General features: G+C 44.8%; 1 protein-coding gene across 1 annotated transcript in view; it reads right to left on the minus strand.

Moving 5' to 3' along the window:
- The window catches only part of LOC142885031 (ephrin type-A receptor 3-like), a 71,440-nt gene that overhangs the window by 12,934 nt on the left and 42,375 nt on the right, over positions 1-16,131 (minus strand). The window contains exons 10-13 of the mRNA XM_076021119.1: positions 15,256-15,364; positions 3,602-3,669; positions 2,937-3,062; positions 2,512-2,697 (exon numbers count right to left, since the gene is read on the minus strand). Coding sequence (XP_075877234.1) covers positions 2,512-2,697; positions 2,937-3,062; positions 3,602-3,669; positions 15,256-15,364 — 489 coding nt within the window. The remainder of the gene's footprint in view (positions 1-2,511; positions 2,698-2,936; positions 3,063-3,601; positions 3,670-15,255; positions 15,365-16,131) is intronic.

Consider the following 16,131-nt stretch of genomic DNA (forward strand, 5'->3'; position numbering starts at 1 on the left):
TGTGCCGTTTTGTGATATTCACATTCTCTGCACAGCAATTTGCTGAAAGTGTTATTGTTGTAATTCATTTTTATGAACACACACAACCTGCTGATTTTCTGTGCCTTTGTCTTGCTTTGAATGGCAAACTGGATTTCAAATCTCAAACATTTTCACCTTTAATTCATAGATTATGGTATAAATAGAAGATATTTATAGTATGTGCTTGTGTTTGCTTAAAAATTAAAAAGTCTATCGTTAGTAAATACAGTTGAAAAAACGGATGAAGTCCCCAGAAATAGAGCCGAGAATAGCTAAATTCCCCTGCCTGAAAAACAGTTGAGACTGTTCTGTTCTTCTTTTTTCATTATTTCATAATCACTGTCAACAACAGGACAGTCACATCTGTCCATCTATATCGATCAGGGTATTGATCTATCCATCTCTCCATCCATCTGTCTGTCAGAATTAAGCAATCTTGATGAGTGTCGCTGCCCTTACAATAGTTACTTCTGTGCTTACAATTTAATGGCAATGTCTTTTTTACACTTGTTTCTTCAACCTCAGTAACATTAAAACTTTGACAGCAGCAATTACTCCCAGTGCCGCTGTAGTAGTAGCAGCAGCAGCAGAGGCAACACAGTTACAGAAGTGGATCGCACCGTTTCACCCAGCGGCCCGGTCCAGTGCACCTGAGCCCGGAGCAGCCAGGGTCAGCCTGCCTGATTAGAACGAGGCTGGTGTGAAAGGAGCAGCTGGTGCTTGAGAAAATAAAAAAAAAAGCCTGGAGGAATTATTGACCCATCTCAACTCTCACCCCTGCTCTTGCACATACACACCCTGGGCTGTGACCTGTGAAATTACTGGTACGCCGGTGAGATTTGTTTCTGAGGAGCTCTATCAGCTCCCCAATGTGCCGTGAAGGCAGGTGAGGAGCTGCGGTGACGAGCGCTCGGCGTTCCGCGCACGCACCTGAGCAAAGTCGGTCACAACAGAATGACAGTAGCACCTGATTATGTGTGAGCGAATCAGTGGTCAAGCGTTCATTCACTCTGCTCCTGGCAGCAGCTCTCACCCCGTCAGCGGTCACTCTTGATTTAACTTTGGTATTTCATATCATATGAGTAGCTACATTCCCTTTAATTGCCAGTGCCTGTTGTTCATCAGACGCCATCCTTCTGCCGCACCCCTGGCTGGTAATTAATAGGGATAATTAAATAGGGCATAAAACTACTCGTGGCTCTGGGGATTATGACAATAGGCCGTTTTGCCAAAATATTCAACTCCCTTCCCTTTAAACAAGAGCAGAGTTCATGTGTCTTGGAAAAGAGAGTACTTTAATTACATGTCTGCCACATTTAGTTACTGTTGTTCTACTTCCAAGTGCCTCAGTTTTGCTAACCAAAGGTCACCGCTATGAGTGAGCTAACCCATCAAGGAAATAAAAACAAAAGTGGCAGGGAAGGGAAACGGTTCGGAAATGCACTAGGGTGTCTTTCTTTGTATGCAAGTTGATGAATATTCATGGGGCTAAAAAATACACCCAATTAACTTTATGAATTATTAATATTTGTGATAAAAACCGATGCATATGCATTGCTCTTTTATTGTCGGGTCTAAGTGCGGCTGAATACGGGTGTGTGAACTGCAGTGAGTGTTTGAGAGTGAGAGTGAGAGTGAGAGAGAAAGAGAGAAAGGGAAAGGATGGATAAGCGAGAAGCCTTTGAAACCAGGTGTCAGGCACAAAGAAGCAACAAAGGTGGAAGGTCAGTTAAACTGTGTTCACTCTTTCACAAGACACTAGTTCACACCCCCAAACTATTTTAGCCAAGCAGAAAAATAGGATTTCACTGTTGAAGTGCTTGCAGAGAGCAGTAGGCGGGGGCTGAATTTGGACCACGTGTCCCCGTAGCTGCTTGTGACAACTTGCTTAAAATGAATATGTTTTATCCATTAAATACCCAGTGGTCATCGTTATTATCATCATCTAATGAAAAGAATCCCTATGGCCTTTTGCAGTCTTCAACTGATAACTGAACTGGCTCATAACCCACACCTTTACAAAAGAAAGGAGAGGAGTTGGACTGACGAGGTGAGAAGGAAAAATAATGGTTGGATGTTGGAGATTAATTGAAAAGGAAGAGAATTCACAATGAGACGGGAGAGAGAAGCAGCCACAACAGACAGGCCGCCTTGTTAAAACCCTACTACCAACACATACCAGCTCTAATAGCCAAACACAATCATGTGAAGCAAACAAGTGGCCAATTGACAGGTGGGCGATCCGCGCTGGTACATGCACTCTCCGCGATGCGTCATCTCTGCGTTGCCATGACAATAGTGGGTTTTTATCTGATCCAGGGTCAACTGCTACAGACAGCGGCAGCGTGTCAGTCAGGTGAGCGACGCACAGAAGAGGAGAGGTCGCTCTGACAAACAACCCAACCTTTCCGCCAAACACGCAGGTTTACAGCAGCATTTTTTTCTATAATTATGATCCATTAATTAACATTTTTTCACTCTGCAACTCACATCTGGTGACCACGCCCTCCAGCCTGATGATGTTGGGATGGTCAAACTGCCCCATGATGGAGGCCTCAGACAGGAAGTCCCGCCTCTGCTTGTCAGAGTATCCCGCCTTCAGGCTCTTGATGGCCACGTAGATCTCCCGCTTCCCCTGGACGCGCAGTCGCCCGCTGCACACCTCCCCGAACTCTCCTGGGGAGAAACAGCGCACAGTACATGACAGCTGATGGGTGTCTGACTTGAATTAGCATATTAGCATTTTTTTGTGCATATATAAACTCTTGATTGTATATCTGCTTCTATAATCAAATAACTGCATTTTAAAGGCCTATTTTTAAGAAATCTACTAAAATTAAAGGAAAGCTGGTCCGCTAATCCCGTTATATACTGCACTCTTCCTGTCACCAGGACAGTTTCTCTACCAAACTCACCTGCGCCGATGACTCTCTCAATGCGAATGTTCAACGCGTCGATCTCTTTGGCAAAGTCCCTGACAGCCTGGTTGGGGTCCTCATAGGTGTGTGGATGGATGTAGGTCCTGCTGCCGGGAAGCTTCACTGGAGGAGTGAAAAAACACGGAGAGAACAATGAAAAACAGGAAAGAAAAAAAGAGATAAATGATAGCCAACGTACACTGTGAAAAGGCTCATTGTGTTAAAGGAAAATTGATCAGCGCTCAGGAAAACGCCTTTAGCCAGGCAGGAGCTGAACTGTAATTTATATTCAGACGTTGAGGCACAGTGTTGGAACGCACGCGTGTGTGTGCGTGCGTCTTGCGCGTGTGTGTGGGTGCTCACTTTGAGCAACATTATAGATCATTGTGTGTCATTACATAATGAAACACATAAGAAGTGTGTTAACAATGGTGTTAAAATGTGTCATTTAAACAAGAACCCTTCAAGAGCTTCGCTCCTCCAGCGAGCGACATTTGCAAGAACGTGTGAAAAAAATGAGGTTTTATTCAGCTGCGAGTGCGACAGAAGGAAGGCGTCTGAACAGGCTGCAGAAAGTTCAGTGTAACAGAAGTGAGCACGTGCAGGATGTGTGGAGGTGGCACGCAACATGAGCACAGTCAGTGGTTTGAGTGCGCGTTCACCTCGACCGTGCTGGAACTGCATCTTCTCCTCATCTGGGTCTTGCTTGGCTTTGATGTACCCACAATGCCTGCAAAAAAAAAAAGAAAGTAAAACAGTAGTCGGCTTATCATTTGCAATAAGAAACCTGAACCACGTTGTGCACACTGCGTTGGTCCTCCCCGCACGTTTTATGCGGTTTTTATTGCGCATCTTTAGATGATAATATTGAGCGCCAGCGTGTGTGAGCGCCGCAGTTCAGTATATTAAGCCTGTGATATTACAATGGAAATTGTGTTCTGCTCGGCAAGCAGCCAGTAGCACTGTGTATGAACAAGGAGATATTTCCCTTTGTCTCTGCACACACACACACACACACACACACACACACACACACACACACACACACACACACACGCGCACCGCAGCATGAGTGAAGCCTAAAGGGGGAAAATAAGAGTTCAATCCCTCTTTCTCTGCTTCCACCTGTCAGTTCCACACTTCCCTATAGCGGGGCTGTGCCTCGGGTGGAGTGACTTTGTAAATGTGTGTGTGTGTGTGTGTGTGTGTGTGTGTGTGTGTTGTAGAGACCTTTCGAGGCAGATATATGCATTAACCACTGCCTTCAATGTTACCGATCTCTCACTAACACACACACACACACACACACACACACACACACACACACACACACGCATGCACGCACGCACGCACACACACACACACACACACACACGACATCTGTGGCCTTTTTTCCTCCCTCTGCCACTGCACACACGCCCCGCGGTGAGGTTCAGTCCAATGATCAAGACCCAGTATTGACGAATTGATCAAGTTCCTCCTGCCGTCCAGCTGGGAGGATGAGTTAAACTTATTCAGTTTTACAGACCTCACAGAGGGGGAGCAGTGAGGCCGCGTGTTTGTGTGTCTGTGTGTCTGTGCGCTCTCAGCAATGAAATGGTAGTGTTGGCGTCAGCATAATTTTCTTTCGTTCACTATGCTCTGGCCTGAAGCGAATTTCAGCAACAATCACCCATCACGTTGACTAGAACCCTTTAAGGTGACTTTAGAGTACGACACAGTACTCCACTGACTGTTATTGTGTCTAAACAGATGAGTAGGAGAGGGACTCAGCTGCTATTTTGGAAAATACTGTGTCTCATCCATTAGAAACTATTAATCCCGATGAAGAACTGAAATGATGAGTAATGTAACATTTTTCTCAGCACACTGCTGTCGCTGTTGGCATAGCAGTGGAATAAGTCAGTAAGTTCCAAAGGAAGTATTTTGTTTTAATTTGAAAATCCACTAGATGATGGTCCGTCCTGCTTGGCCAGAAATAGAAGGTGATACACTCTTGGCAATGGGTGCAATTTATCCGTAACATCTAACATTGTAACGTCAGCAGCTAGGACACCTGTCTCTCCAGGCTGGGGGAAAAGGGCGAGCAAAGTGTTAAAAAAGGAGATGCGAGAGAGATATAATGGTCTCACTGAGCTTAATAAATCTGAGTCATTTGGTGTTTAATCCTGGTGTATTTTACACAGCTGAGCGCATGGACTAACCCATCAGTGGGTCGTCAGGGGAATACTCACTCTCTCGTACACACGCACATGCACACACACACACACACACACACACACACACACACACACACACACACATGCCCATAAGGGTGGAGACTTTTTGCTGGTGCTCGAGGATAAAAGGGGAAGGGGCATAATGTTCTTATGAAAGAGGCGTTGGGCTCCACATGGTTATCAGCTGGACTCAAGCCAGCCAAGCATCGAGGGACAATCATCACCCCCTCCACGCACGCACATACACACACAAATACACACACCCCACACTTGGGGCCATGTGTTTAGAACATATGGGGAATAGGGGACATGGGTCACACCTCTGCTCCGACTGTGATAATCCTATTGGGACACACACACACACGCACACACACACACACACACACACACACACACACACACACACACACAAACACACACAGCAATACACACATTCTGCCAAACACCCCCAGTTTACACACTGCTGGATTGGCATCTGTGAGGGTGTGTGTCTGTGACTCAACGCATGGCTGGTGTGTGTGTGTGTGTGTGTGTGTGTGTGTGTGTGTGCGTGTACGCGTCTGATGGGAAATGAACACATTTCCATAGTAATTATAGAGCGACTCATTTCTCCTCTTCACTTAGAAGTGTCATGAATCATTAGCGCTGCAGTCTTAAACATGGCGCAAAAGCTGACAAGGCTTTGATTTTTTTGTCGTTTTCCCCTGACAGCTGTGTGTGTGTGTGTGTGCGCACGCGTGTGACTGTGTGTGTGTGTATTGGTGTGTTTGAAAAATGGATGAATTCTATCTAATACCCTCATCTACATTGAACAATCTGGATTTCATTTATCCTGAGGCTAAACCAAACTCTGGCCAATGTGGGAAACACTTATCAACACATTTCTTTTTTCTTTTTTTCTTAATGTTTGAAAAGGGCAAAACATGACAATAAAAGATAAACAACAGAAGAGAGAAAAGTATTTGTCATAGGGCAATCACACATGTATATAAACCATGCTTATTTGTAGCTGTGCTAAAAATTGAAGCAAATTTTGAGCAGATGTTTTACTTCTTTTCGTCAAACAGTCTTTCTAGTTCTCTTATTCATTGTAAAGTCTTTTGCCAGACAAATCCATGCAGTGATTCTTGTGTTTGCTTTTCCTTTGTATGCCTAATCGCAACTGTTTTCTCATGTTGCAGACACTGTTTGTCATGCAAAACACACACAAAGGTCTCTACGTGGTTGAAGCCCAAGAGTAAGAAAGAAAATGCAAACATATTCAAATACTATTTGAATAGGATAAAAAAAAAAAAGAATAGTATAGGAAAAAAGGGGCTTTCAAACCAGGCGACACATGAATGTTTCTGGCTTCTCTGTAATGTGTCTGGCACAGCAAAGCAGGACACAAGTGTATTTCTTGTTCAAAGACATGCCTGTCGAGTATCCAACCCAAAACTGGCTGCTGAAAATTTCTTTTTGTGCTAAAAACAGACAGCAAAGACTAAATCTATCTATCTATCTATCTATCTATCTATCTATCTATCTATGTATGTATGTATGTATGTATGTATGTATGTATGTATCTATCTATCTATCTATTTTAATAATAGTTTGCACAGTCATCTCTCCGCCTTGTGTTTCCTTGCTACAAAGTGAAGTTGCCGCTGTCTGTTCGTGCGTGACGACTCATTGTTCCACTCAGCTGAAATGCAATTCACTGTAGTCTGCCATTTCCACACAGTGCGTGCCCAACTCCGGCGCACACACGCACACACTCACCTGCGCCAATCGGGAAAAAAAACACACTTTAATGGACTGCGATATCGCTATCGCATGCAGGCTCTCACCTTCCCCTCTGCCTCTCCCTGTTCCACTCCAGTGAGGACAACAGGCTATCCCTGTCCTCCAAAGCCACACACTCCACATTTGCATATCAATTTACTTTTTAATATAATACTCTGTCACTCGAGACCCATTTGTCATTCTGCTTGCAGGCCTCCACCTTCCGAGCACTCCATCCATATATTAAAGCCTGGCCCCTCCCTTGTTCTCCCTCTCTTTCCTTCTCCTCACTTTCTAGCCTTTGTCTCCCCGGGGCGTCATATTTTCCCTTTTTAATTCTTCTTTTAAGTGAAAACGTTCATCTGTCCATGAGGCCACGTCTTCCTACTGTCTTCTTTTCCTGCTGTCCATTCTTATGCCCCCAACTGGCCCAGTCCCCTTCTGCTCTCTTTGTACCGCGTTGTCATAGAAAACAGTGGATGGCATGAGAGAGAAAAAAGATTGAGAGAGAGAAAGTGGTGGAGAGGGAGATGGAAAAAAGAGAGTGCTGACAGGCAAGAACGCACAATGGGGGTCCGGGGCATGCATACCAACTAACAAGCAATCAGATGTAGGAAAGACTGAAGAGAGGGAAAAGGAAGGCAGCTGGAAACTTGAAGGGAAGCCTGCAGAAAGGCAGTTGGTTGTTGTGTTTCATAGGAGCTGAAGGTAAAGCCTGAGGGCTGTAGGACACGTTGGGAAAAATGAAAGAGCAGTGCAATGACTAAAAAGTGAAATCACGACAAGGAGATGAAAGCAGGAATGTTGGTGACCTGTGAAAGAAAGTGGAGCGGAGATGTCGAAAATCAAATGGATCAAGGGACAAAACTGCAGTTTCTGTTGGTTTCAGTAGATGCTAACATTTTTGAGGGTGGCTTCTTCTGTACCACGCATTTTCTTGGAGGTCAGGTATTAAAAAAAATATATTGTCTTTGAATGCACATGGCCTGGGTCTAGTGTGCCTTGTGTCTCAGGGCTGTGAAGGGAAGCTGGAGAACCAGGGAATGCCCATGGAAGAAGGGGCACCATGCAAATATCACGTGAAAAGACAGCGAGACAGAGAATCAAACCCACAACCTTTATGCTGTGAGACTCATGCAGACAGAATCCACTGAATATAACAAGAGTCATGTGTTTATTTTCCCTCTCTAATCTGATTTTGTCACTATAATGCCTTCATTGAGTTGTCTATTAGCCTCTACTGGGCTCTGATAGGTAGGATAGATAATTTTCCTGCACAATGTTGGTCTGATCCGTTCTCCGGAGAATGAAGCAGTGCTCTCTGATTCTCGTGCTCTTTTTGTGTCCTTAAAGTCAAAGGAACAGTAGTGACCCTGTAAGATACAAAGTTTATACCACGACGAGGAGAATCTCTCTCCCCAGTCTCTCTTTTTGCTGGTTCACTTGACCTAAAGTTGTAATAGTTCAAGAAAAAAAAAAATACACTGAAGTGTCAATAGAGTCACTGGAGTTCCTGTCAGACTCGAAGCGCCGAGGGGGTGGGATGATGAAAAATAAGGTGAGGTGAGGTTGAGAGGGAGTACTGAAGTGTCAAGTGGAAGATAAAGAAGGGCAAACAGTGGGAAACAAGGGAAAAAGGCAAGAGAAGAGCAGCGAAGAGAGATCAAACGGAGGGGAAACCTTGGCAGGACTGGATAAAGAGTGTGATTATGCACCGAGGGAACAGAAAGAGAAAAAAATGAAAGTGGGCATGGACACAACCTTGAAAAGAAAGTTGAATCCGGGGAGGCACTGGTTAGGAAGTTGATGCACCAGTTTGTGTTAACCTGAGATGTGACCAAGGCTGAGAGAGGGAGTTTGCAGACGTAGCTTCTCTTTTTCATGGCTGACCGTCTGTTCATAGGAGGACGGGAGAAGAAATGAATACTGTGTGAGACGGCGGGCGCTCGACGGAGATCAGTCAGCCGTCCTTCCTTTCCTGCCCTCTTTCCTTTCATTTCCTGATTCCTCGCCTTGTTTTCCCCTCCGCTAATCACACTGACGAGTGAAATGAAATCAGTGAATCATTAGTCACCCCTCCAGCATGACACAATGAGATGACACGGCCACCCTACAGCACTACACCACAGCAACACACACACACACACACCCCGCGTTCTTATCAATACTCATAATAATGGCGATTTTATTTAATATCAAGCTATTAAATAAAAAATAATTACTGGGAATGAAGACAGTGAATTCAATTCACTCTTAATTATTTCACAGCAGAATTAAACCTTGCCACAAAGCCCTTGGCACCGCAAATAAAGTGCGAGTGACGCTGTTTGCGGTTAATTAATCAAGAGCCGGAGTGGCGTGACAGAGACACAAACTCCGGGGAAAAACTCCGGGGTGGGAGAGTCAGATCTCTACAGACTGTGTCTTGCCCCACCGTCGTAATCGTATCTGGCACGGACTTGATGCTCTTTGCCCACAGAGTAGAAAGATTTACCCGTCCCGGACTAATTATCAGGAAGAGGAAGTGATTAGCTGATGAGTTAGGACCAATAAATCTGTCCGTGTTTCATTAACACTCTGTTAGGAAATATGTTCGTTTTAGGCTCCTTCTCATTAAGGAGAGTGGGAAGGAAAGTGGAGCGAAGGATGTATAGGTATGGGAAGGGAAGAGAAAGGTTTGGAATGGGAGCCGTCAGTTTGACTCTGATCACTGCAGAAGTTTCTCCAGAGAAAAGTTAACTGAGAGTGGAAGGAATACAATCCCGCTTAATGCTCGTGGTGTATCTAAATATTTCTGACATTCCAAAGTGAATTTCTTTTCCCTTCACCAACAGAGCTTGATGAACTCATTACGCTTGGATTTGCCTGGATTTGAAACAGACCCTGCAAAGGCAAATACAGCCACCTCCCCACCTTCCCTCCCTTCCGCTGATGCTGATTGAACATGTGATCGAGTTCCGCTGCATCTGCTCATTTGCATTTACTCCCGTGTGAAATAGTTTTGCACCGGCGGCAACTCTGTGACTATTACTGCGCCGTTTGCAGGCAACTTTCTTCGCATTCTGCCGACCAAGCTGTACCGGCTTCGCACCCCAAAGCTGGACAGCATTAATTGAAAGCGCTGGCATCAACAAATAGCACATGCACGACCGTCTTAATAGCGTCACACTGGCATTTGCCGTCCTCCCATTTAAGCAAACACAGACAGACTCCTATTGGTTGGAGCACAAATGTCTCCTTGCTGCCAAATTGTTATAGGAGCCATTGTCAAGCAGAGCCACCCACGAGAGAAGAGAGAAGGCTTTGCCTTTTTTTTTCTTTCACGTTTACATTCACGAGATCTGGCAAACATGTTTTCTGTGCTTTTTGTTGGAGTGTTTATTTCCCTCTTCTGAGCAAAACACAATAAGGCAGGGAAATAAGAACCCCTCTCTAACTCTACTTGGTGTTAGCCCTCTGTGTTTTTAATTTAGATTCCTCACATCTTTGTGTTGGAGCGCACTTAGGCGTTCCAACACAATTTTAGGCTGTCGCACACTCAATTAGCATTGTGGTTTCCTCCCTTCTTCATTCTCTGCCTTTTGTGTTTTTTTTCTCCTTCTACCACCTCTAACTTGCACTCTTCTTTCTCTCTCACTCTCTCTCACTCTCTCTCTCTCTCGGGATCATGTTTTCATCACTCCTCCTCTGCCTCCCTCTCTCTCTCTTCTGTGTTGCCATTAAGATTTTAAGAATAACCCTGGGCTCCACAACAGCTGCTGCCAAGTTAAAAAAAAAAATCTCATGCGCGCAAAACGGGACGCACATCAACAGGATGCAGGGTCGTGTTGAACAGACAGAGCTGTTACCACTCTCTGTTAATGAGATGGAAGAAAAGGCTTTGTGCAGCTACGTCCTGTGCATTGATTTCTCTTTTCATTCCTAAAGAGTCCTTGGAAAAATAGTTTTCCCCCTCCAAACTAGGCCTGCAGCAGTATCTTGCACCAAGTATTAAACACATCTCTCATGTATTGTTGATTTCCTCGCGACCCTTGACCGTCCTTGCTAAATATTTACCTCTCAGGAAAAAAACAAACCGGCCAGCAAGCAGACTTTCAAGTCAGAAAGCGAATGAGACGTGACTGAAATGTGAAATGGACCTCCTCCACTCAAAACTCAAGCATTAAGCACAACACACCAGGATCAGACGCATTCCCACAACCTGAAGCTCTTTGTGGAGGAGAAGGTGGATGTGAGGCTGGAGCATGGTTAAGGCTGCAAACAAAACAGACAAAGGAACACTCGTGCAGACGCTGTAACGCAAAAGCGTTGACGTGCTTTACTAGGATTGAGAGAAACTTCGACTGGAATGGAAGAATGCGTCTCGAGCGAAAGGCCATCTGCTGGATCTGCGTTGTTGCCAGTTGCTCGCACCTGCCAGCCTGCCAAAAACTCCCTGGGGAGAACAAAATCACCTACTTCACGCACAAACACGCACTTGCGCCTGCTTACTCGGAATAATAACGGCACTGCTGGTGTGATTTGTCACCGTCGCGCTGTGTCTGACAAGCTTTTGACTTTTTTTTTTTTTTCCTACGAGCTCTCCCTCCTGTGGTAACAATGACATTACAGTACCTTATTAAACAAAAACGGGGCCGAGCAGAATGGTCTGCGAATCAGCCCGTTAATGAAGCACAACTGTGTAGAGTGGCCCGCCTGTGGTGTGTGAGTACGACACTCTGTCAGGGTGTGTGTGAGTGGCAAAGTTGGACAGAAGCTGCATGGGCACAACATTATAAATTGAATAATGTTCATAACGGCATCAGCACAAAGCTCAAACCGAAATCCCAAAGGTCCGGTGTGTAGGATTTAACATTATACATGTATAATGTTAAATCCTATATTATATTTGATACATATTACATAATATATAATATATAATATATAATATACACAACAGCAGTGTGTTTTTGTTTGCTAAGAATAAGAAACACAGTATAAGTAAGTAAGGAAGTAAATGATATAAATAGGTCCAGAAGCTTAAAAATGTTTCTGGTACTTTTTTCTTTTGCTTTCATGGGAAAGTGCCTTTAGTGTCTACGTTTGCAACAGTGCATGCCGCCAACTCTTCCGCTTACAAGTCCACCAGGAGAAACGGACACATGTGGCCTCTTCCTGATCAAAATGTTAAATCATGTCAGCTGTGGTTCATTTACAAGTCAGACTGCAGCTCAATTAGAGTACTTGACTTGGTTTAGAGCGGAACCAACTGCAGTCCTTCTGGTAGTTGCAGGTTTTTCTTCTATTTGTGCACTGTGTACTGTATATTTTAATCTCTGATCAATTCTGATTTAATATAAGCATCTGTTAATATGGATGTTTCTGACAAATTATCCAACCAAAACTTTCTTTTTAGTATTTGCTTGTACAGTTTGATCTGGGTTTAATTTTTTTTCCATCCTAACTTTCAAGTGTCAAGTTCCAAATCCTTCAGCTTGATGGGCCCTGTGTGTGTCAGTGCCATTCAGTTTTCCTGAGTGGTGTTTGTGTGGATGTTTTGTGCTCTGCACCTACCAGCCTTCACCCCAAGGTTATTTTTATCACAGCAAGCTATTCCTGGGCAGCAACACAGATGCTGTTTTTTTTATTATTTTATTTATTGCAGCTCTTAATTTATTTATTTTTTCTTATGGCTTACTTATGTGTAGTTCACCCGAGGAAAACAGTACTACAAAGTGTGGTTGGGAGTGCACATTCACTGAAACACCAAGGTGTTAACCAGGAACGACCAGCACTTCTCTCCCATCGGAGGCGTACGGAGAAAATGTTTCACAAGGATGGTATTGAAGGCAGAAAATGGCCATTTTCAAACATCCAGTGGGAAATTAGTTCAACCCTTTAGGACTCTTGGCGTCACTTTCAATTTCATTTTAATCACTGTATCCACAATGAAATGGATTTTACCAAATACATCAGTTTTTTGATACGTGCCAGATAGAGGTTTTTAATCCAAATGTAAATTTTGTGCGGCTCAGGAAATGAAAGCCGAGGAGAAAACGACAGAGCAAAATGGGGAAAAAATGGTCAAAGCGGGGAGGGGTGCAAGGAGTGAAGGAGGACTGGAGTGATTGACGGATAAGAGGGTTTATTGGATGGGGCAGAGAGGGGAGGATTCAGAGGATGACCCTTGTCTGGAGATTTCTCCAGGTCTAAAGAGTGACACTGTTGTTGCAACTGACACAAGGAATCACTTTACATGCTGTAAGTTAGGAGTGCGACATGGACCAGATTGATCTGATTGACCTGATTGATGCTTAAATACTTAAGCCTGAAATACGTAAGCATCACTATAAGGTGTTTTCTGTAGCTTGTGATCTCTTCTTTTTGATCTCTTGCCACTGTTTACACTAAAATTAGTATTTTTTCCTTGCCTCATTTCAAAAATACACCCTTTGTTTTCTTTGGTTTCTCGGCCTATATATTTTTTGTATATTATATACATATATATATATATATACATATATATATATATATATATATATATATATATATATATATATATATATTTATATACGTCTTTTTTTTTTTTTTTTTTTGCTGAATTGCTGCAATTTATGCTTCAGCATCCGGCAAGATTTTAGTTTTCCAAAGGCACTGGATTGCTGGAGCTGCAGCCAGTGGCAACGCTCTCGCAGACTTGTACAGAAAGACCTGGGCTCTGCCACCACAGAGTCAAGAGGTCGATGCTAATCTGCAAATTTCTCCGTGTCGCTCTAAACTTGAAGAGTGACACCGTTGTTGCAGTGGCAGCCCGTCATCATCGCAGTCCTCCCAACCCCCCTTTAAAAACACACCAGTGGTGTGGCCTTTTGATCTGCCACTCCCTGCACCTTCTCTTTCTTCTTCCCTCCCTCTACCTCCTGCTCCCCCACACACTCTTTCTAGCCATGACACCTTCTCGGTACGCATCTCTCCTGGCAACATCACCCCTCCCCCCGCCGTCACTCTGCCTATCTGCAGCAATATGCAGCTCATTTTATCCTCCACTTGTGTCTCTCCCCCACCCTCTCCCTCGTGCCCCCCTCTAGCGCCCCCAGGCCCCCCCAACCCCAGGAGCCCCTCTCCTTGTCTCTCTGCAGTGATGCTGCTTTGATCGTCGCCTCATCCCGAGTTACAAACGCACCACCACCACCACCACCACCACCGCCAGCCCCCAACTCCGCCAACATACTCCGAGGGATGTATGTTGTTTAAAAGAGAGCAGTAATCAGGCTGACGCCCTCCCTGAGTATGCCCCTGCCCTAAATGGAGGAAAGACGGATAGAGACGGAGTGAGGGAAAGAGAGCTAGCATTGATGTCAGAGCATCGACCCCTCTGTAAAACCCAGTTAACACCTCCCCGGCCTGTGAAACCTGATTAGCAGGGTGTGCTTGGTTGTGTCGTCGTGGTGTGTGTTAGCGGTCGCCACTGACTGCCTTGTTTTTGCTTCTTAAAGGCACAACCTTGTAATTCTACCCTGATTAAAAAAATGTTTATGTGGTCCCATCCGTGTGTGTGTGTGTGTGTGTGTGTGTGTGTGTGTGTGTGTGTGCGTGTGCATGCGTGCGTGTGCCTGCCAGTCGGGATAGTCTCTGCTGATTACATCCCTCCCAGTCAATAGTGAATAGAGCACTCAGCCTGATAAGCAATCACCGGAATCAATACTAATGTTTTTAGCCTGCGTACATTAACGGGCGTGTGCTTTTGTGTTCATGAGTGTGTGTGTGTGTGTGTGTGTGTTCCTTACATGTCGCTAATCTAGTCGGAGCTCATAGAGGATAAACATTTAGTTACAGGCACAGTAAATCACACGCGCACTATTTTTTTCCCTCCCTCCCTCCTCTCTCCTCTCTCCTCTCCTCACTCTTCCTCTCTTCCTTCTCTTCTTCACTCCTCTTTCCTTCTTCACACGCCACCATCCCTTTCTTCTATCCAGCCTTTCATCTTCTCACCTCTCCACAATTGCAGCAATTTTTTTTTCCTCCCCCGTCTGCCTCTCATCTCCCTTCTCCTCCTTTTGGCGTTCCCAGAGACAGTCCATTAACCTTCAAAGAGAGTGATCTTAGAGAGCCGTGCCCTTCACATACACAATAATATCGCCTTTAGTGAGATTCCGCCCCAGTGTCAAAGATGGATCCACGACTTCGGCGCCCCTTATGTGTAATCCCTCTCACATGGCGGTGAGATATGGAGCCAGAGCGTTAGGGGAGGATTCTGTTCGTGCCACATGTACATTTGATGCCCCCCCGGCCCCGGCGTAAAATCGCCTCAAAGACAATATCTTTTCACACACTTTGATGTCTGCTGTCCTTACCGGCCGCTGACGACAAAGCAGGTCACCAGGAAAATGAGGAGGATGATGCCCCCGGCGATGGACACTGCCAGGATGGTGGACTGATTCGGGTCCCCGATGGCAAAAACATCTGTGTGAGGAAACAAGGATGGCAGATTCTTGTATTATATTCACTTATTTTGGCAAAATGCATTGAAAAGGAACAAGTGTTGAAAAGCCGGCCCCCTCTTGCTCTGTGCTGTCTGAACGGATGTGTTAACACTGCATGTGATGAGACTGCAGCCGAGAACTTTGTGCAGCAACGCATTGATTTGCCATGCAAATCGAGCCATTATTCAAAACAAACGCACCCTAACAAAACATGAGTGGACGTGTGCGTGCGTGCGTGCGTGCACGTGTGTGTGTATGTGTGTGCGTGTGTATACATGCATGCCTGTTGATTAGCATGCCGCTACTGGAGGGTTTTTTCATTTTCCCCTGATGGAGTCAAATCATCTGACAGCAAACGACAGCGTAGATTCCAAGAGGAGAGCAGCCACAACTGTTTTTGACCCACTTCTCTCTTGCACTGGTCGTCCCACAAGCACATTATTTTAACAAATGGGGAATCATTGGAAAAGATACTGTACAAACTTTCCATCGATGTTGGATTTAATGCCATCCATTAAGCCACTAGTTTCCTTCTGCATGAATGGCACCCAATTACACCCTTCAGTCACCGACTCCAATCAATGGCATTGGTTTTGATTGGATAAGCAAAATATGTCAGCCTGAAAGATTCTGTAGTGGAGAGCACTGAACTTGAGCAAAGGCCTGCCGCTGCAGTTCTGTATGCTTGCGATTCACAAACTCTGAATAACCTTTATTGATTATTGAAGGGCTAAATATGTGTGCTGC

The sequence above is a fragment of the Nelusetta ayraudi genome, unplaced genomic scaffold (genome assembly GCF_046127955.1).
Source record: "Nelusetta ayraudi isolate G7.1 ecotype Tasmania unplaced genomic scaffold, CSIRO-AGI_Nayr_v1 ptg000011l, whole genome shotgun sequence".
NCBI lineage: Eukaryota > Metazoa > Chordata > Actinopteri > Tetraodontiformes > Monacanthidae > Nelusetta > Nelusetta ayraudi.